At 38.6% G+C, this 23,020-nt stretch overlaps 1 protein-coding gene across 1 annotated transcript; it reads right to left on the bottom strand.

Moving 5' to 3' along the window:
• Nucleotides 1–299: 299 nt before the first annotated feature.
• LOC112175320 (tRNA-specific 2-thiouridylase MnmA) lies at nt 300–7,050 on the bottom strand. Its single transcript, XM_024312994.2, has 10 exons — nt 6,673–7,050; nt 6,318–6,392; nt 5,850–5,903; nt 5,529–5,607; nt 5,326–5,453; nt 5,034–5,117; nt 4,386–4,469; nt 3,867–4,018; nt 1,768–1,918; nt 300–1,073 (listed from the first exon to the last, which is right to left on the bottom strand). The coding sequence occupies exons 1-10, from the start codon at nt 7,024–7,026 to the stop codon at nt 618–620; spliced, it is 1,617 nt and encodes a 538-aa protein (XP_024168762.1). The 5' UTR covers nt 7,027–7,050; the 3' UTR covers nt 300–617.
• Nucleotides 7,051–23,020: the final 15,970 nt, after the last annotated feature.

The raw sequence follows: 23,020 nt of genomic DNA on the forward strand, positions 1-23,020 counted from the left end.
ACACTAATAACCATAAGAAAACAAATTAACTCAAAAATTATATTTACAATCATTTGATTTAGGGTGGCAAGCTTTTATTTTTGTAAATGAGAGGTCCTTACATGACCCATAATTGTCAAAATTGTTTACTTTGTTTCTTTTAATAAAATATTTTTATTCATTAGAGGGTAATTCAGGCTTGGCTTTATAATACAGATAGATATATAGATAAAAGGTAATGTCATAACTTGACATTTTCTGGAGGAAAAAAAAAAAAAGAAAGACAAACACCCTCAAATTTAACAGTGTACAATGGAAAGTAAATGACTAAAGTAACATTTTATTTAAAATTCGGTAACTAAAGTGTCACTGGAAAATAAACGGGTGACACTTGAGTGACCTCTGTCCTCTGTAATATTTATCAATAGTTGCACTTCCTAATTACCGCAAATGCAACACATTCTATGATACAAATGTAGTTATCAACCCTTGAAAGTAAGACGACCTTACAGAATATTACTATTACAACTCAATACTTCTATCCATGAAAGATAAAAATGATATCTCCAACTCTCACTGTATAATCTTTCCTGGCCTTGTGCTATTATGCTTCTTCATGTTGTCTGCGCTAGTCTGAGCTAAAATATTTGCAACCATTTCTTCCAAAACTTTGGCAGCCAATGTAATGGGTATCTGTGGATTGTTTTTCCAGGAGATACATGCATGTGTTTTTTGGCAGCAGAAATTCCTGAAGTTTTCGATCCTCCATGAAGTTCCAGACCATCTATTTGACAAGACTCCGTTACAAGAGCCTCTGGTTTTACTTTGATCTTAACCGGTTTCCCAAGAAGAGATTTGTCTTCCATCCTAGCATTTTCAAGAGCTTTTGTACATACAGGAAAACCTTGATCATCCCAAGATTCCAAAATTACTCCGGAGCCTAAGCAGGTTCTTCCCTGGTAGAAAGCCGCAAATTGCCCCGCTGCCAGGCCTTGATCATCTTCAGATAAGTTGACGACTGCCACATCTTCATTGCCATCTTCACCATGTTCAATTGTTAAGGTACAATCGCAAAACCGAGGCCCATGTCTGACCTGAAAAGTTTTAAAACATTTAAGCTTCCATTGACTTGGATTCTGAACATTATCAGCTATAACTATGAAACAAATAATATGATTCAAAGCCTGCCTGGTACTCCATGACAAGAACATTGTGAGACTTTCAAAACCCAGAACGGCAAAAGTATCACATTTAGTTCATATCTGATCAATACAACTTTATTTTATTTAAGACCTATTCTTACCAAGGGAAAATTTTGACTTTGATGTGGATAAAATACAATATAACCTAGTGGTAAAAGAGTCGATATCTATGCAACAGCCAGTCCCAAAGGGTCACTATCTATGCTACAGCCAGTCTCAAAAAGCTACGTATGTTTCTTACAACTCAAAAGAAAAGAAGAAATTCAACTAAAAGAAACACGCCCAAGCTCTAGGCCAAAGGCCCAAAACCATTTTTTGGTTCATTTATCTGCAGACTTCTATATTCAGCAAAGCTATTTGTACCACAAATACTGATGACATAGTGGACTGTGGACTTCATCTATATATACAGAGGTGACGCACAACTCTATTAGAGATGTATACCACCATGCCATCAATAAATTATTGCGTGTAGTCTTACTCAAATTTGTTTGCGTTATGTGTCAGGTTCATCTAGACCAATTTTTATTTAGAAGACTTTTAGGTAAACTAATAGCATTAATAACACATGGATTTTAATCTATACCTTGCACTGTAGCTGACTGATCTGGTCTGAGGGCAACCCCTGTAGCCATTTCAAGGATCCCACACGGAACAGGCGCCTTCTTTTGTCAACTGAAAAGTAATTTCTTGAAACAAAAACCACATTGTTTTTTACATCCTTCTCAACAACATACCTGCATAAGATAAGATGATTCATATTATAGCTTATATTTTGTGCTTAATATGGTTCAAGAAATACTTAAATTGCACCTATACACTAATACATTGGTTTTATAGAGGTTAGAATACAGCAGAGATCTTTCTAGGTCAAAACGTAAACTAATGGAAAATCATTCTGCAATCTTAGAAGTGATAAAAATTTCAGACCTACGCTTACAAAACAAGGTTCTATTCTGTGTTTCAAAAAGGTTACATTCTACTATTCTAGCACACATAGACTATCTGATCCTCTAACAAGGCTCTATTCTGTGTTTCAAAAAGGTTACATTGTAGTACACAGACTATCTGATCCTCTAATAAGGTGCTATTCTGTGTTTCAAAAAGGTTAAATTCTATCTGATCCTCTACCAAGAGTAATAGGACTCGCTGAAATGAAAACACCATCTTCAAAAGCGAACCAGTTTTATATCATAGATAGTATGATAAACATTATCTATATGCTGCATCAGGAAATATTCTACAAGGATTTATATCCTAAACAGTAGAGGTTCCATTCACTTAGAAAGATCCTCGTCAAAAGGACTGCCGGCTTTTGACCCTTTAGGCTTTAGCTTGGCCTAGAGGGCTGCAACCATACCCAGGCCCAGTGATCTGACCTGACCCAACCTCATAATAGGAATGCTGCCTCAAGATTCAATTTCATCCCAAGTTCAACATGCAGACCAGCCGGTTTGAGGCTACCAATGGACAAGCCCGTTAGAATGGACTTGGACTGTAATAATAAACCTCAAACCCCTGCAACGTTTTGCTAAAATCAAGGAACCAGGTTCAGGCCAGCACGATCCATAAAAACAAGACAATACATCCAATCCACCTAGGCGCAGCCTGCAGGTTGTTGACTTACCAACAGGTCAGAACAGGCTGACCCAGAACCTCCTAAATGTATGACTCAGTGTCCTACCCGCAAACCGCCATAGCGATTTAGCCCATGCACTAGGAACCAGGCCCCCGGCCTCCTAATAGGAATGCTGGCTTAGGATGCAATTTCAGCCCAAGCCCAATCTGCAGGCCATCCCATTTTCAATAGCCCAAGGACAGGCCCATCAGTATGGACTTGGATGACACCCGCAACCCTCAAGCCATCCCAACAGGTTTCGGTCAACATGACCCATGAAAACAGGACGCTGGAGCCACCGTAAGCTGTTGACTGACCAACATGCGAGAACAGGCTGACCCCAGCGCCTAAACGTATGACTTATTGTCCTACCCAAGAACCGCCAGATTTCAGCAATGTAGTGCATGGTCCACAGGCTCTGAGTAACAGGATGGCCATGTAACTTGCCATCGTTACTAGAAGCAAAGAAATCCATAAGCATTGAGCCCATCATATACCATCCCACATGTCCCTGTCTTGAGGTACAAGAATTTTCCTTAGACTCCCAGCAACTAGATCTGATAAATGACGTAAGGGAGCCTCTGGTTGCTAAAGCTCTCCAGCTATATATGATAAGAGTTACCTCAATAACTTTTGAAGAATCTCCTTCAATTGATGTCTTAAGTTGCAATATTGAAGGATTGGCCTAACCAATATGCACAATCTAGATCAATTTTCATGACAGAACTTCTCAACCTGTTTCTCTCAGTGATTCTAGTTTTTTGTTTTCTTGATTCTTCATCTAACTCTACAATTTTTCAGTTTCTGCATTATTGAGACCTCCAGCCATGTGTCTGTAACCCCGTCACATTTTCTATGCCTTCTCTCCTCTCTCACCCACTCAAAATAACTTGCAACTCAATGCTAATGTTCGACTTAGAACACATAGAAATATAATACAACTGGACAAAGTGAAAGAGGTAATGAACAAAGTTATGCACGAACATATTTAACATTTTAAGCGGATAACAGAATAAATATCGGAAAACCTCAGAAGTAGTCCAACAATTAAGAATAAGAAAACATACCAGGGTCCTCCTGGGAGCCGCAGACCTTGACGTTGACCGATTGTATAGAACCAAAAGCCTTGATGTTTTCCAAGGAGATCTCCTGTCTCTGCTTCCAATATTACACCTTCCTTCTCCCCTATGTGTCTTCCAATAAAGTCACTGAACCTTATCTATAGCCAGAATGAAAAACATAGAAATAAAGAAGTCAATGAAAGTATGTTATGGATTTAAAAATGGGCACTCAAGAGCATCAAAAGCTAGTTTGAGGACGAATAAGATAAGTTTAAGAGAACTTGATGAAAAAGTCTGAAATTGTTACTCTGGTACCATATAAGGTTTAGCATTTGAAAGAGAAAGTTGTGCAATTCTAGGGATGTAATTCATAAACAAGACATCTAACAATACATTAATGGTCATCGATATGTTTGACTACTGCCTGTAAATTTGTTGAAGGTTTATGTTTTCTTTTTTAGGTCTGTTTCATGTTGATATTAATGATTTACCCTTAAGAATACAGTCGTAGCAGGGATGACATACCTTACCAAGAAAGCAAATTCCTTGTGAATCCTTTCTCTCTTTGTTAGGCAGATCAAACTTCGTGGCAAGCTTACGAACTTTATCCTATATAAATATTCACAAACTTTAAGAGAAAGGAATGAGGATAAAAGAATCATGCAAGAGTGTCCAACAGTGGCCCTATCACCAAAGTTAAAGAAGGAATGCAATGAAATGAGACAGCAGACAACAAAAGAAGAAATCGCAGTTTTACAAAAGAAAATGAAAAGGATAGGACATTTACTGCTGTTAGCAAGAAAGGCAGGTTTTGGCAAAATTGTTAATTCATTGAATGCCATTGTAACAAAACATTTTCAAAAAATTGTATTTTTCCACCTTTGCGAGAAAGTGATCCACTTCCCCCTAAGCAATGATAAATCCCACCATGCAGATTGAACATTCAACAGGAATAGAGGATATCAACCAGTGTATGATATCAATTATATGTTTATAGTAGGACAAGTTCATAAGGTACAGTGAGCCTTTTCAGTTGCAAAAAATTATCATGCTAATAAAGAAATATTGAAAATGCAGTAGATCCCTACTTTCTTTTCTTTATTGTTTTTTCCTTTCTTTTCTTTTTAGTCTAGGATAAGCTTAAGTAAGTATGGAACGCTAGTGCCCACTAACCTTTGACAGACAACCAAGTGGAAATATTAATCTCTTAAGCTGGTCCTGAGAAAGATGTGAAAGGAAGTATGTCTGATCCTTCACCTAAAATTTCAAAAGTAAGATATCATTAGCAGGCAATATGCACATAAGCAATAGAGAGATAGGACTCATGGAAATGAATGCCATAATATAGAACAATAAACTCATGGTGTTTCAAGGATGATCATCTCAAAGGAACATTAAACTTCAGGCATATGATGGCAGTAGACATACAATAATCAAAAGTAATGAAGGTATCATATTTTGGTACCATGTCTTCTGATAGTTCCAAAGTAGAATCCTTATCCATTTGATCTGCAGATGGGTGGACAACTTTTGCATAATGTCCACTTCCAACATAGTCAAACTCCATACTGCCGATGGCATCCATGAATACACCTGAAAATTTATATAAGCTTATAGAGACGGACTAAAATGTGGATTCAGGAATCATAAATTCAGCTGATAACATACCAAATTTTATTCTTGTATTGCAAAGAACGTCTGGGTTAGGAGTTCGGCCACATCGATACTCTTCAATAATGTAGGACACCTGAAACATCGACCTAAATAATGTTCATGACTTAATCGGAAGAAGAAGACTACAAAAACATGTTCCAGTTATGCAACAAGATGTCAGCTGAGGATGAGGACCGACAAAAAGTATGATTGCTTATTTGAACTCACATGTACAATGTTAGATGAAACAGAAGCAAAATGATTAGCAAGCATAGACCTACTGATACATTACATAGAAATGAAGCTACAACTAAACACAAGAAGAGCAATGCATACCACATTTTTCCAATATTCATCTGTCAAATGCACGACTTCTAGTGGGACATCAACCTGAAAAACAATATCAATTAGTTTCAGTTGTAAAATTTACTCTTTGTATAGAACTGTAATGTATACCAAGAAAATCGAGATTAGGATCTTCCATCAGAAACAATAGCAACAGCTTAACATGTATATTAATGAAAATAAAGCAGATGGACAGAAATGCCAATAGATAGATTTAAGAAGCGCAATGAACTTCTAAATGTGGGGGTGTGCTTCTTGTCAGCAAACCCATACAATCCCAGATAAATGTGAACTTTGGGAATAAGCCTCGACTGGAAAAATAAATCAAGATCATTTTACCCGGATAACATGTCACCCCACTTAATATCAATATCATCTTACCCCTGATAACATCTCACCCCACTTATCCCAGTTGGAAGGCTTGAAAATAAACATTTAGAGTAGAAGAAAGAAAGTAACCTGATTACAGACAGCTTTTGCATAATCCAAATCTTCTTCCCACGGGCATTCTGACCAAAAGTTCTCAAAGCCTTCCTACAAAAACCCACTCATCAAAGCCAGCTCTTTTTTCTACCCAGAACAAATTAGCAAAAGAAGATAAGTATCCGTATATTCTCATAATAATCCAATGCTGAATCAAAACTGAACACCCAGAAAGAGCTAAGCAGAATCTGGAATATCTCAAATATTATATGTTTCGAAATCAACAACACAGAAAGTTGACAAATTTGTTCTACTTGTCAACTTTGTTCTACTTTTTCAATACCCAAAAGAATATAGCATCTCTATCCAAATGGGTTTGATGTAAACATACTTGAAACCAAATTTTGAGGTAGAAGGCGGTGCAGGAGTGACCGGCGGCGTGGAGGAGACGGAGGGCGACACTGCTATCGACACCGCCGCTAAGCAAGACGGCAACTTTAAGGCGCTTATGGGGCATGGAACAGGACAAGTAAGGCCCAATATCTCCATTGAAGCTGTGTGCAGGAGGGTCTGAGGAGGAAGAAGAACAGGAGATAGAGAAGGGTCTCAGGAAGAGGGTGGGTTTTGTGGGTTTTGCAGAATGAGGGAAAAGAGAGGAGGAGGGGGGTTTGAGAGGGAGAGGGAGAGAAACAGAGCTGATGTGGGAGAGTAGAGAGGTCATTGCCATTGGCGTCACTCTAAGCATTGCTTTCACTATGGTTTAAAACAGTGTGGACGAGTTTATATATGCTGTGATCTTAATGGAAAATAAGTCGACTAAAAAGAATAGCTGTTATTTATATTTTAGACATAAAATAATGGTAATTTGGTTAATTACACTTTTATCTATTTATATTTTATTAATGTTGTACAGAAATTAAAATTGAGAGAAATTCGCTGTGTATTCTCTCATTGATAATAGGGGTCTCTTTATATAGAGGATTACAATGCATAGAATCTCAATCATACAAGGAAAGTAATCTTACATTGAATAAGAATCTAGATCCTTCTAATTTAATCTTATTACCACTAGGTCAAGTAACCTAGAGTTTGGGCCAAACACAAATTATGGTTTACTTGAACACTCCCCCTTGTGTTGCCCAAACGCGGTGCTTCTCTCGTTGCCTCATTAAAAACCTTGCCGAGTAACAAAAACCCAGTGGGACAAAAATAACCTCAGTCAAAGGGAAAAAGAGCACAACACACCCTTCACGTTTCGAGACCATATATGTAGACATCTCCCCCTGATGACTGCATCTCCCCCTGATGACTACGGTCATGGGAGTTCGGATAACTTCCGCAAACGATGCTACCAACATGTTTCTCGAAAGTGGAATTTAGGCAATGACTTAGTGAGCAAGTCTGCCATACTGACCTCAGATTGAACCTAGTTCACTTTGATCTTGAGGAGAGTCTGTTGTTGCTGATTATCCTTAGTGTTGTCGCTTTTGATGTAGCCTTTGCTTCAAAACAAGCAGCATTATCCTATATGCTCGTAGGCTCATCTGTGGTAGACTTCAAACCACAATTGTTCGAACATGCGTAACTATGGATCTAATCCATATACATTCACGAATCACTTCGTGAAGAGCAATAATCTCTACATTGTTCGAAGATATAGCGATTAGGGTCTGCTCTGTAGACCTCCAAGATATCACGGTCTTTTCCCATGGTGAACACTTAACCAGTTTGGGAACGACCTTTGTGTGGGTCAGAGAGATACCCAATATCAGCAAAACCTTCCAAAACAAATGTCGTTTTGGGAGGGGGACAGTGGAGGCAGGCCAGTGTTGGCGGCGTTCTTGGTGTGTGATGGGTCTGAATCCATCATCTCTCTGTAGGGATAAAACATGCCCATATCAGTCGTACATCTAGTATGGAAAGATATCTTTTACACCAATCCAACGGCGTCGCATTGGCGCAGAGCTATACCTTAGCTAACAAGTTCATGGCAAATGAGATGTCCGGTCTTGTGCATTGAGCTAAATACAATAATGCGCCTATTGCACTTATGTAAGGCACTTCTGCCTCTAGCACATCTTCATCATCATCCTTCAGACGAAGAGGATCCTTTTCAGGATCAAGACTACGGACGATCATGGGGGTGCTTGAAGGTTTGACCTTGTCAAAATGCCTAAGCATCTATCAACACGATGCTCAAGTTCCAAACCGAGACATAATCGTGTTCTCCCAAAATCCTTCATCTCAAACTTGGATTTCTAGTGTTCAGCGGTTTCCCTTAACTCTTTAAGGGCTTCCAATAAAGATCATGTCCAACATGAACCACGATAGAATCCGAAACTTGATATGGAAACTCGTGGGCATATTCCTTCCCAATCAAGTAGTCACTTTAGTGAGCATTTCAACCTTATTATAAACGCGCTTCGTGGTCTAGAGCCACTTGACTTGGGTAAATGAAGTTCACCATGAACCTTCATGTATATTCCGTATCTAGATCCCCATAGAGATACGTAGTGACCACATTTGTAAGCTGCATGTTCAGTTATTTGGAAACTACCAAACTGACAAGGTAGTAGAGTTCAGTGACTTCCATTACGAGAGAATATGTCTCATCGTAGTCGATTCCAGGGCGTTTTGTGAGAAACCTTGCGCCATAAGGCGAGATTGCCATCTCTTTTTCTCATCACGCTTTCTAACGAAGACCCATTAGTCAATAGGTTTTATGTCAGGAGGTGTTGGCATTACTGGCTCAAAAAACCTTCCTCTTCGTTAGAGAATCCATCTTAACCTGGATCGCATCTTTCCATTTAGGCCAAATTTCTCTACGTTGGCATTCATTCATCAACGGAGCGTGGTTCGATATCATCAGACTCAACAAACTCATGCGCATGCGCAACTACATCATCATTATGATGGAGTTTCTATCCTACGTCTCATGTACACTAGTGTAATTTTCATAGAGCTCTATATTCTCAGGAATATGTTCTGACGTTGAGGCGTCCCCCAACGATAACCATAACCCGGAAGATTCTCATGAGACGGATTTTGAGTCTTGATGATCAAAGGATTGGAATGTGCCAAAGTATCCTTCGAACCCACGGGCCTCCCACGCATCCTAGCTGGGGCCATGGCCTATAACGCCAAAGTGCCACTCTTTATGGCGTTGGCACCATGCCTACCTCCGTGTAGGGTGGCGTAACGTCCTCTTTTAGGGACGTCCATCCTTGCAGGAATGTTTGCAGCATATTTGTGTGATCTCGTCACTTTAGTAGGGATCTAGATGAGACATAGTGGGGACAGACTACGACAATCCCTGTCGTTTCTGTTGAACATTCGTGTTCTTATCTCCCCCTAATGACGGGAAGACTGTCTCATCAAAGTGACATCCGCAAATTTAGCAGTAAGGAGATCGCCTAACAAGGGCATTTAAGTGGCGGACGATTGTTGGAAGCTCAAATCCAACGTAGTTGCCCATTCGTCTGTAAGGACCCATTATAGAGCGCTGTGGCGACGCAATTGGCACATAAATGGCACACTCAAATATGCGTAAGTACTATATTTGTACCCAGTCACTAGGTAGATTGAGTGGCAGTGTGTCGTAGACGAATTAGCATAGCTGCATGTGATATTGCATCACCCCAAGCGGATATAAGGAGATTGGTGCGCATTACCAATGTCCGGACTACCATCGTAGTCGTTTCCGCGAGACCATTTGGGTGTGCACATGGGAATATGATGTCCAACATCAGTCCCAAATGCAATAACCATCGAAAATCTTCGATGTAAACTCACTAGCATAGTCAAATCCAATTGACTGAATAGGATGATTTGGGGAGTGAGCCCGTTGTCATATGCTGTGTGCTAGGAGTGTTTCATAAGCAGCATTACAAATGGACAATGGCACAACACGTGACCAGCGTGTCTGCATGTCAACCAACATCATGAGATATTTGAACGTCTGCAAGTTGGTTGAATCAGTCCAGAGAATCCCTACGAATTCTATGTAGGAACATAATGAGTATTTTCATATCCTTTGCATAGGACGGTCTCAGTCCTAGTTTCCCTAAGGAACGGGCTTTGTAAAACGAGCGAGAGGCTTTAGAAGCAACCAATGAGAATTTTGGTTAGGCCTGAGCGTCTGAAACGCTATTTTGAAGCAAGTTGGTGATTGCAGCATCACCTAGGGCGCCATCACCATGATGGACGCCATCCATGGAGTCATGGATAGGGACTACGCCAGCCCTAGGCTGGTGGTGGACGGAGGCGGTGCCCTAGGCAGCAGCGTCGGTCACACTTAGTCTAAGAATCAACTTTTGATTCATGCTTCATTTCGCTCGAGAGAAAAGATGTCCGTGTGAAGTCTTTTGTAGACGGATCATCATATCATGACTAGGATGATCTATCCCGTTGTGACAAAGCCAATATGTGTCTAAATCCAAGAGATCTTCTCTCATAACTTTATTGGATTTAATAGCTCGAATAGTGACATAAAGTCCACTAGAGAGACACATAAACTTCTCTAAGATGCGCCTTTGTTCGCAATCATTAGAGGTATTGCAAAGGAACTCATTTCCGTTCTCTACATGCGTTTTCGCATGGAATCCGTTGGCTACTCATATGTGTGATTTGCCCTAAGAGCGTAGAGAGTTTTTTTTGCAACAGTAATCAAGGTGCCCTTTAGCAAGGGGAACTTGGGCTATTCCATGTCCTTGAATTAATACTGATGGCCCAGCCATCGTAGTCACAAAGTAATATGCTTAGAATCAAAATTGAGTCATAATGAAAAGAACTCGAAATTTTATTCATAGGCCAACGGAATACATCATTGTCTCTTAACCATTAGGAGAATCTAACCCAAATGCTAGCTAATGCAAAACAATGGTAGTCGTCTAACTTCTTTTGGTAATTCCAAAATACATGTGACCAGGTGAGTAGAGAGATGTCGGTGGAGCAAGGCTCGCTTAAGTACCACTAATCTCATAACCTTCCTAGACATCACACTTACTTTGGGTGAGCCTACTTTGAAGAAAGACTAAACCATTGACATTTACTACAAAGTATATGACAATTGCCTATTACATCTCTTGGAAAAAATAAAGATTTAAACAGAATTGGCGATCTATTGATCCCAGCCAGATTTGTAACCCTTCACTCTAGATCATCTTCTTGATCTTCTTGTTCCACATAGTGAGCTTCTCTTGCTTCACAATATGCTTTGTAGGCGGTGACAATTTCTTCACGAGCTCTACAAATATGTGCCCAATGATTGGATACTCCACATCGAGAACATACATCTCTTTGCTCAGACTCCATTGATTGAGGCGCTTTGAAAGCGTCATTTAGATGGCTCTTAGTGTTGGTGGCGCCACCAACATGGCCAGAGGCGTTGCCTCCCTCTCTCTTTCCACGTTGACCTCTTAGGTTCCGTGTTTGCCTATTTTGGCGGTTACCTTCAAGTAGAGCAATTATATAGACCAGAACGTCCAGAAGTATCCCTAAGATTAGGTTTTCGCTCTTGGCACCCTCTCTTAGGGGCGCGGCTATAATTGGATTCCGGAATATACTCTGTTTCCACGGATCTCGAATTATAGTTCTTCACAAGGGTGTTGTCATGCTTTTCAACGACATTCATAACTCCAATGAGCTCATGAAACCTTGTGATTCGTTCTGCAATAACATCGATTCGATAGTTCTTAGCAACCATCAATGCAGAGAAGGGGAAGGTAGAGAGAGTTTTCTCAATCAACATCGCATCTGTGATCACTTTACCACAGAATTCCATTAAGGATTTAATGCGAAGTGCTTCCGAGTTGTAGTCAAGAACTGACTTGAAATCACAAAAGCGGAGGCTATGCCATCTCACTTCTAGGTCACGAAGCAGGGAGTCACAGACATTGCCAAATCTTTCTTCGAGTGAGACCCACAGGCTTCTGGGGTCTTCTTCATTTATATACTCGTACTGGAGCGAATCATCCATATGACGAGTCATTAGGGTGATGGCTTTCGCCTTATTTGCCTATAAGGCTGCTCTATTTGCTTCCAAAGCTTAAGCTTGCTCAACAGTTAGCACGTCCTGGCTAGGCTCGAGAATCGTATCTAGGATTCCATCGGCCTTGAGATGCTGGCAGACATCACGAACCCACCTGTGATATTCAGAGCCAGTTGTTCCCAATGGAGCAAAGTCTAATTTGTTCAGGTTACTCATCCTGAAAGAGAACAAGAAATTAGGGTTAGTTTCGGAGCGAAAAAAGTTACCACGAAAACAAATAAAATTTCTGAGCGTAGTCGCTTCTAAGAAATTAGGAATTTCTAGCGTAGTCGCTTCCAAGAAATTCGATTCCAAGAGGGGTTGGATTAGATCGAAACAATGATGTTTGTGGTCGATCGTTTCTTCTCAACAAACTCTAAGTTTGGAGGACTCTACAAGCTTCAAGCTTGGAGTGAGCACGAACCCCCACTGTTCGGCTTAATTAGGTCTCCCCTATGATGAAGAAAGGGGGGTAGAAGAAGGGAGGTTGCAAGTCCCCGAGAAAAAGAAGCGAAAAAGAATAAAAAAAACTTCAAAAAGGGGAACTTTTAGTAAACCATACCTCTTAGGATTGCAAAGCGTATTCAATCCTCGTTGTAGGATTGCAGAGCGTATTCGATCCTCGTTGTAGGATTGCAGACGAGCTTCAGTCCTAGGCGAATCAAACTTGTTGAAATTCGGAGCAGATTCGCTTCTGAACAGCTCCCATTCCGATTGGTGTACAGGTCTCAAAACTACTCCAATTGGGCTTAAATTTGGAGGTCAGATAGAAGAGACAGAGGTGAACAACTTTGATGAAGGAAGAAGTTTTATCTGAAGTCCTGAACTAGACTTTTCGGGGCTTGCAAACTGACTGATATGCACAGGAACGAGCATGCTGAACAGCTCCAACCTCGAATGGTGTACAGGTCTCAAAAAGACTCAAATATGGCTGAAATTTGGAGGTCGGATAGAAGAGACATATATGAACAACTTTGATGAAGAAAGGATTTTGATCAGAGGTCCCGAACAAGATGTTTTGGGGCGTGCAAGCAACCTGATCTGCACAGGAACGAGCGTGCTGCTGTGCTGCAGGGGGCAGCAGTCGTGCGGCAATGCTGCAAGGGCAGTAGGCGGCACACGGGTGCGCAAGGGATGCAGGGGAAGCGTACGGCATGGCTAGCAAGGGCTAGGAGCTTGCGGTAGTTTTGGTGAGAAGAGTTTTGGTTTTTAGGGCTAGGGTTAGGGCTCGTGCTGATAACGTGTTGTAGAGAAACTGAAATTGAGAGAAATTCGCTGTGTATTCTCATTGATAATAGAGGTCTCTTTATATAGAGGATTACAATGCATAGAATCTCAATCATACAAGGAAAGTAATCTTACATTGAATATGAATCTAGATCCTTCTAATTTAACCTTATTACCACTAGGTCAAGTAACCTAAAGTTTGGGCCAAACACAAATTAGGGTTTACTTGAACAATTAACTTAATTTGATAATTATGTTATTGAATGGTATTATAGGTACTTCAAAATTTGGTGAAACCCTTGACACCAAAAGAGGGCCCCTATTTATAATAGTAAAGATGAGGGTGTAAACGAACGAGTAGGTGTTCAGATTTTATGTGAAGAAAGCAATGAATGTTACGTTGCTCCATTGTAATAAGCTCATGTTTGAGAAAATATTAGGTCGGTATTGATTAGTTCTAACTTTTCCTTCTTGATCTGGGACTAGACTTTTTACTTTAATCCTTTTTTGTTCAGGGAAGAAATCCACATAGCTATAGCTATAGGAGGAGATTCAGTAGTTATTCGTCTCCACAATGCTATGTTCTTATGTTGAATTTCCCCTCTCCAAAATCTAAACTAGCAAACATAACATTAGACTCCATTTATAATCCAAGACAACTACTTCAAGTGACTGATCGATATTCTATATATACTCTCTATTTATATCAGCTCTTCACGCATGGCTACGGAGAAGCACTACCTTAGGAGCACAGTGCCACAATACTGTCGGAGCACAGTGCCACAATACTCTGGAGCTCAGCTCTTCACCTTATGTTGAACTCTTCCATTTCGTGGGGTAAGATGAGTATCCTATTCAACCTTTGCAAGGTAACTGGACATTATCCCCATGAGGCTCTAGAATCCGTTGTTTATGGTCCCACTACCGTTAGCACCTTTTTTAGTACTCCTTGAGCTAACTCCTCATTGTTTTCGCGCATTAAGCTCAGGAATATGTTTATTTGCTAATATGATGGGCGATGGCAGGTCATAGTTCGGTAAAGATTTTAAGTGGGTTCGCTTGGACTATGCTATGTATGAATGATCTTTTATTGTTTATAGGAGATCTTGGTCCTTTTTTTATAGTTCTTGCATTAATCGGTCCGGAATTAGGTGTAGCTATATCACAAGCTCATGTTTCTACGATCTCAATATGTATTTACTTGAATGATGCTACAAATCTCCATCAAAGTAGTTATTTATTTATAATTGAACAAAAGGGAGTACGAAAGTAGGTCTAGAGCCTTACATGGTTTTTTTGTTTTGTTTTTGTTTTAGAATACCGTATCTCCAAACTCGCATAGAAGCCCTCTTCGCGCCCTGATCTAAACCCAGCTACTTGAGCATGCTCGGACACCTACACCGGGCCATTCCATTGCGTTGCGAGATCGGTTAGAGAGTTCCTCACTTCGTGGCATCGCTGTCTGAAACTTCTCCTTTTAGCGAGTGGGCGGAGACCGCTTTTGTTGTGGCATATAGAGAAAGAATAGATGGAATTCAATTCATCCTTCTAACCGCCACGCCAGAGAAAGAGCTTAGTAAATGGGGAGATCTCGAAAGGTTCCTTCGTACTGGGTGTTACCTTAAGTGGACTTCTAGCCAGCCTAAAGAGAACGGCCAGAGTGAAGTGAAGAAGAGCCCGGAGGAAGGGGTGGGTTTAGTTGTATTAGAATAGTCGTAGACTTGATATTTTCACAGTAGATACTTGAGGTTGTCTAGTTTTATCTTGTAAATTTTCAAGGGGTTTAGTTTATGAGTGTAGCAAGTGAGATTTTTCATTTGGATATAGGTCATGCTAAGGTGCTTTTAACGCAGATTATAAGGTTCTAGTTGAGAAATTTTAATAAATGACCCATTTTAAACATTCAAATCGATTTTTAACCATGTTTTTTAAAAAGTTGAAAAATAACAATATAAAGGGATCAAAAGTCTCAAATATCCTCATTTAAATTTCTCTCTCTTTTCCCAACCAGCATGCTTCTTTCTCTCTCTTTTCCCAACCAGCATGTTTCATCATTCATTCATGATCGGATTTTTTTTTTTTTTTAGAAGATTCATGATCGGATTCAAGAACTTTATCAAATACCCAAGTTGCTCTCTCTCTCTCTCTCTCTCTCTCTCTCATATCAAGATTGAGAGAGAAAAAAGTTGCAATAAATGGTTCTTCTTGAATCTCATCCTTCGTGTACTCCACCCAGATTGTACAAAATAGAAGATTATCAAGGTCTTCTAGCTTTGTCTCTATCATGCTTGTAACTTGATATTGTACCTTGTACCCTTGCATGTTAATTTGTTGTTTCACCAATGACCAAAATATCGAAGATCATGAAAATATCGATAGTTCAAAAAAAAAAATGAAGGAAATATCAAGAAAATATCGAATATCAATGGAAATTTTACCAAAATTTTGGATAGAACTCATAAAAGTTGTATGATTAGTTAAAAATATACTAAAAATAACATATCGAAAGATATTAAAATTAATATTGATACTTGTAAAAAAAAGAAAATTTCGAGGAAATATCGAGGATATCTTGGATATTTTAGTTCTTGGTTTTCATTGGGCATTAGTTCTTGTTCTTGTAACGTGCTATAGTAGTTTGAAGGGATAACCACTACCAATGCTTCTGTTGATGACATAATTCATGAGCACAGTATTTTGTCGACAAACAAATCTCTACTACTATAAAGCCAGGCCCTCTTTTGGTGTCAAAGGGTTCACCAAATTTTCAATTGTCCAAAAAACCAAGGTAACAAAAAAATCTCAAAAACATAAAAATAATAGTTTCAATAGGCATGACTGTAAAACCCTATGAAAAACTACCATCTAAGTTTCTAACCTACAATGAGAGAAATAGAGGAAAAACTACTTTGTCAATATGAAAAACTACCACACGCACGATCTCAGAGAATTTGGACGTTGTGGTAGTTTTGGAGCAGAGATGGTTTCGTCGTGTATTTATCCCTGTCAGTTTATAGAAAAGAAGAAACGCAATCCAGAAAGAGACAACAAGGGAAATCAAACCTAGAATGAGCAAATGGAGGAAAATCAAATACGGGTATGAAAGTCCTTATTCGGCGTGAGCCTAATTGTTCATTGGATGATGATATGGTTTCATCCGTTGATTTTGGGATTTCCTATATAATTGGTTTTTTCTTTCTTTGTGCTTTAAGGGATCTTGAACATGAGTAATTTCTATATAATGTGAAATCTCTTGGATTCCAGGTATTGATTTTTCTTTTTCTTCCGATCCACATTCGACTGCTTCTCAACATATTTTAGTGTTGTTTTAAATATATAAAAAATAGGAGAAGAGCAGCTTGCATAATCGTGGGAATTGAGAAAGATAAGAAGAAAATATACGAGTTACACAAATCTAAATAGGGGTAGTTAAGACTTTTGATTCATTAATATGGTCATTTTTCAACTCTTTGAAAAAACATGGTTAAAAGTCAATCCACACACCTAAAAGAGGTTATTTATCAAAATTTCTCGTTCTAGTTCGTGTCTCATTTTGGTTGTTTGTTTGCTTTAGGCTGAGAAATCTCAACTTAGGACGCTCTGCCGGCTGCTTGTATAACTTTTTCAATTGAGGTAAGTAATTCTAGACTTTTCCTAGGATCACAATAAACATATATGTTCTATTGTCTTGTTGTGGTTTATATGTTCGATGTTCATGCATGTATACCATTGTGATTTACTACTATTTGTTTCAGGGCAATATGGATTTAACTTTTCCCAAATTGAGATTGCAATCTCAATCACTTTCACAGGTACTTTTTATTTTTGGTCTTTGACTATTATATTTGTTTAAAACAAGTTGGTGTGGGTGTTAATAGTTGTCTGCAATTTACCTTTTTTTGTTTTTTGTTTTTGCAGTGTAAACTGTTGGATACGCAGCTTTTAGCTACTGGTCAGGCTCTTCGGTTATTTTCTGGAAGAGCTGCTACCAAAGAGGAATTTGGTTCTATAAGGTAATGTAATTCTGCATTTAATTTCAGTCATTGGAACTCTCTGCTGGGAGCCACTTACTCCAGCAAAAGGTAATCTAGTTTACTTGTTATTGCTTCATGCACTCTGTTGTCTCCGTCTTGTGGTTGATTTCTAAACCTGATTCTTTTTTTTTTCTTAGAAAAGAGCTATGATGCACGGAAACGCGAAAATACCTGCGTATCCTATATCGAAACAGGTCGGAAACGGGTCGGAAACACGTATCCGGATTTGGAAATGGTTTGGATACGTCCGTATCCTATTCGGAAACGCAGACTGTAAATAAATAGGAAACGTGGGGTAATACTGACTTTTTACTCTATAAAAATTGAAAAAACAAAAAAACAAACAAAAGACCAGATCAAGAGAGAGACGCGACCTCAGCCAAAGCTTTTTTCTGCAAAAACGAGACCCTCGTTTCTCTTCTGCAAAAACGAGACCCAGATCGAGCTTCGTCGTTCCTCTTCTACTTGGAATCTTTTCTAGTTGTCCAAGTTGAATGAAGTTGATGGTTGTTAACTTGTTATTAGTTGTGTTAACCTTTTATTTGAACCTTTTGATTGATAATGTTTGATTGTGATAAACTAGTACTTTGTTTATGTTTCATTTTTTTTTCTAATTATATATATATATATATATATTAATTGGCATTTCCTTCACGTTTCCGTTTCCTATTACATTTAAAATTTGCCGTTTCCACGTATTCGGGTACTCGTACCCGTATCGGTGCTTCTTAGGAAAAGAACCTTGCCAATAAGTTGTGTACTTGCCGCCAAAGGCTAGAGTTACTTGTAAAAGTGGAGTTTGTCAATAATAATAAAAATCATGCTATTATTGCCAATATGTAGAGGCTGCCTTCTTGATCTTTTTGACTATATGTAGAGGCTAGAGTTACATCACCCTTCTTACGTATAATTTGTCTTTTCTGCATATACCCAATTGGTGAGGTTGTGTTTAATTGTTAAGCCATTATGAGTAAATGAGTATTGCCAAGCATATTAGATTCTGTTCTTTTAATTTTTTATTTCTAAATGTTGTCAATTCATTGCTTTGTTACCTCTTTTACTTCTTGCATATGTTTTGAATTTCAAGACTTGGTTATTTCTAAATGCCGTCAATTCATTTGTGAGAAGGGTGATGCGATAATTAACATGAAGACTTAATTACCACTATATGCTGCATATGGGCATGTCTCTGTGTTCATTTGCAAGAAGGGTGCACGTTATATCTATAAGCTTCTATAGAAAATTTTTATTGGCCAGAACATGCTTGCATAACATCATCTCTTCTGTTAGTGTAGCATAATCTTTTTAAAAACTGAAGCATTATTTAGTGTATTGCTCCTTTTTTTTTTTTAATTACAGTGATTTTGATCAAGTCCGTGAATTTTTGAAGAAACATGGTACTGTTATTGCTCGTGGTGTTGAAGTTGCGTTGCGTTGGTTCTAATAGAAATTCATAAGAAAAAGTGGAATAAGTTCCTTAAAAAGCCCCCTGGGGTTCCCAGACCGTCCCCCTCCTGTTCCAGTTCCAGAAATTCATTCAATCCACCAATCAGATTCTGACCCCCACGATATTCACCCCACCCTCCCCCCCCCCCCCCCGAAGTGTTGATTGATAGAGTGGTTCTTTTTGTAACTGTTTTCATCCATAATCTTGCTTTTAGAGATTCTCAGGGTAGGTTTTCATTTTGGTCCCTGCTCCTGATCAGGGGCGGAAGGAAGTAGAAGGCTATGTGGGCTCAAGCCTAGAGCCCTAGACAATATTTTAGGCCAAAAACCCTTAAGTATATATATCTATCTTTAGCCCATACCAGCCCAAAGAAGAAGAAAAAATTATCTATAAAAGTTGAGTGTATTCCCAGTCTCCCACAGCTGCACACTACTTAGTATGTTAGATTTGTGTGTTTCGATGGAGCCTCACACTACTTATCTTCGAAAGTGAAATGCCTAAAGCAATCCACACCCAAATTCCCTTCTTGTGGAAAATCTCACCCATTGTTGTCCAGAAGCCTTAGTCTGCGACGCAGACCGAAGAATTTCCAAAGCAACAAGAGCCCCACACTACTTATCTTCGAAAGCGAAATGCCTCAAGCAATCTACACCCAAATTCCCTTCTTATGGAAAATCTCACCCCTTGTTGTCCAGTGGCCTCACACTATGCCAAAAAGGCCTTCAGACGACAGAACTGTTCTGTCGTCAGTTCTGTCGTCTGAACAAACAAAAATGTGTCGTCTAGTACGGTGTCGTCTCTTGGGGGCATCAGACGACAGAAGTGTTCTGTCGTCTGATTTTCAGACGACATAAAAAAATAAAAGTCTTGTGTTGTCTGATGAGTTTTGAATTTTGGGAACATTGTGATATGTATCTTTAAAAGCATTCAAACAACAGTTTTGTATTGTTTGATAAACAGAACAACCACAGTTTTTTATAAATACTATTGTGTGAAGCGTATTTGCAAGACAGATTTCTGTTGTCTGAATTGATTTCCAACAACAAATTTTTCCTCATTTCTGTGGTTGTTAAGTTGGTCCAACAACATATTTGGATTTGATTTTGTGGTTGCCTTGTATTTCAGATGACACATATTTGTATTCTTGTTGTGTGACAAACATGTAATCTGAAAACTACAAAATACCATATATTCATCAAATCTGGAATCCAAGCACAAAAATACCAATATTCAATCTGTCATTGCAGCCAAAGTACATACATCCATAACTATACTAATCCTAAGGCAAAAACTTACTATCTAGAGCAATTATACTAATCTGGGTTATGGATGACACATATCCAAAAGCACATATCTACGCACTAATTATCTTGAAGCTGGACAAACATACTTTGCCCTTTCGGCCCGAACCTTAGATCTATCCTTCTTGACGGACCTTCTCCATCTGAAACTTCAGTTGGTCCTTGTGAAACAGAAGACAACTGCATTGAGCATATATTTACCTGTTGGATGGCATTCTATGATATCCAATCAACTTAAGCTTCTTTAGAAGAAAATTGAAGCGTATAGAAGTTGAACTTGTCGATAAATGCTATTTAGCAAATTGTAGAAGTGCATAGAAATTGAAACGTACCTCACTAATAACTTCCATTCACCAGCTATTTAGCAACTTCAATTTGTTCACTAGTTCCATCTATCTCTACTATTCTTTCGGTTGATGTGTCACTAGGGGGAAGAGGCAAATTAAGGAATCACCTGCAAGAAACAAGATATTCAATCACAAAACCATTTGAGCTATTTAGGTTTAAAACTTCAGTGACTTAAAAGATGGTTTGAAATTCAACTGTCTCACTAGAGCTGCTTCCACTACATAAACTGAACCCTGGCCTCATAGCACAGAGAATAACTTTCTAAAAAGATATGTAAAAGGAAGAAGAGGGAGGGGAAGAGAACTTGCCATCATATCATGTTTACTGCAAGGCAAGTAGCTTTAATGGTAGCGTAGCCTTAATGTGGTTAAGTTCCTATTATGGCCAGGACCATAGCCGCCATAACCAAGATTAGATCTCTGCTGGAAATTGCCAAATGTCTGCCAAAAAAATAAATTAATTAGATAAGCACATCCCCCATCTATGACTTGTCACTTGGTAATCATAAATAAAAATTCATATAAATTGGCAAACCTCACTATCGGTCCTCATTCTCTCAGAAAACCTATGTCTATTTCTTGCTCCACGGTTAAGAGAACTACATTAAATTGTGTCAAAGAACTCATCCTTGTTATATGCAGGCTGCATGAAACAATCAAGAAAAGATAAATAAATTGTTAAAAAATTCCACTGGAATGCCAAACCATCCAGTATAGGACAACTATGTCCCTACCTTTGTGCCCCAATATCATTTACCAATTTCTTTTAGGCAATCAAGGGACTTTGAATCGTCCTTCTGTTTTTCACCAGTTTTTTATTTTTTATTTTTGTTTCTTCTTCTTGTGTTTTTTGAATTTTAAGGGAAAAAGCATGATCAGTATTTTAATAGGATTAAAATACTAGTGATGAAAGCCATCATTGCACATAGGACTGGTTATTAATGGAATTGGGGAGCACCAGTTCTTTGCTCTCATTGTTATTCATGATTCACGCTTTGTGAAATTCTTTAGTATAAACTGGTTAGTACCAAGAATCAAGTCAAATACAAATTCTCAAAACTTAGATCACGCTTTAAAATCAAGCCCTCTAAACCATAAGCAATTCATACAAATCAAATATCACCCAAAAGAGCTCAACAATCATTTAAGCCAAGCTTAAACTCAGAAACGAACATTTAAAGAGACGAGAGACTTGCCTTCATCCCCTTTGGAACTGAGACTTTCAGCACCTCGAGCACCAGGATCCCTGTTAGAAGATCTTCATATTGGATGAAAAATATGAAAAACAATATACTAGTGTGATTTCAATATACCAGTGATAGATTACAAAGCTTAGGCCTAAACTTACATTCGATACAATACCATAAAAACACAGCGGCTTAGTTCTAATTCCCCTACAATGACCCCTGCCACCATGTCCTTGGCTCCAGGATGAGGGAAATCGCACCACCTGTTACTAAACTATAGGAAGCTCTCCAGAAATTCACGCAAGTATCACTAGCCACTGGCAGCAATGTGAACAAAGAAGAACAGCGGTCAGAGATCAATAAATAAAAATCAAAACCTAGAAAACAGAAATGCTAACTGTTCTTTCATCAAATTATGACAAGACAAATCCACCATTACCTTGTTTCCAGAATTACTTAGGGTTTAGCTTGAGCAATCGAGAAAGCTTATTGGAGAAATAACATTAGACTAAACATTAAACATCTAGAACCATGTTCTCATGCAATATACGGGTTTATATCAGCTGCAAGATTCACATTTCAGTAGATTGACTTGATATTACTTTGATTTTAGAAGCACCAGATGAATCTTTTTTGGGAAGCAACAAATAAGAAAATTGGATGTGAATTTTTAGACCCACTTGTTGGATCCACTTCACAAGAGATTTTCATTGCATCAGATGTAACAAGATCTTGATTAGCAGGTGAAATTACTAAAATTATACTGTTGGGCTGCATAAAATGTTGAACAGATAAGATGATTAAACATAGTAACAACTTCAGGGGAAAAAAGAGAATTATAAAAAATAAAAAATAAAAGCAAAGAAGAAGAAGAAGAAAGCAGATCAAAATTTCAATGGACTGAGAAACAAATTCTGTTAAGAGGAAAGAGACAGATGTTCAATAGAGATGGCAAGGAGTCTTAACAACCTTCTTAATCTTCATCATCATTAAAAAGTGATTAAATATAACAGGATTCTAAGGACAATAGCAACAGAAAATACAAACTAGAAAAAAGGAAGGCAGTTCAAACAAATAATAAACAAAGAATATCTTCCTGCACTTTATTTGCTGCACCTTTACATTCCTGCACTTTACTTTGTCTTTACCTGCACTTTTATTTTCTGTC

The sequence above is a fragment of the Rosa chinensis genome, chromosome 7, assembly GCF_002994745.2.
Source record: "Rosa chinensis cultivar Old Blush chromosome 7, RchiOBHm-V2, whole genome shotgun sequence".
Taxonomy (NCBI): Eukaryota; Viridiplantae; Streptophyta; class Magnoliopsida; order Rosales; family Rosaceae; genus Rosa; species Rosa chinensis.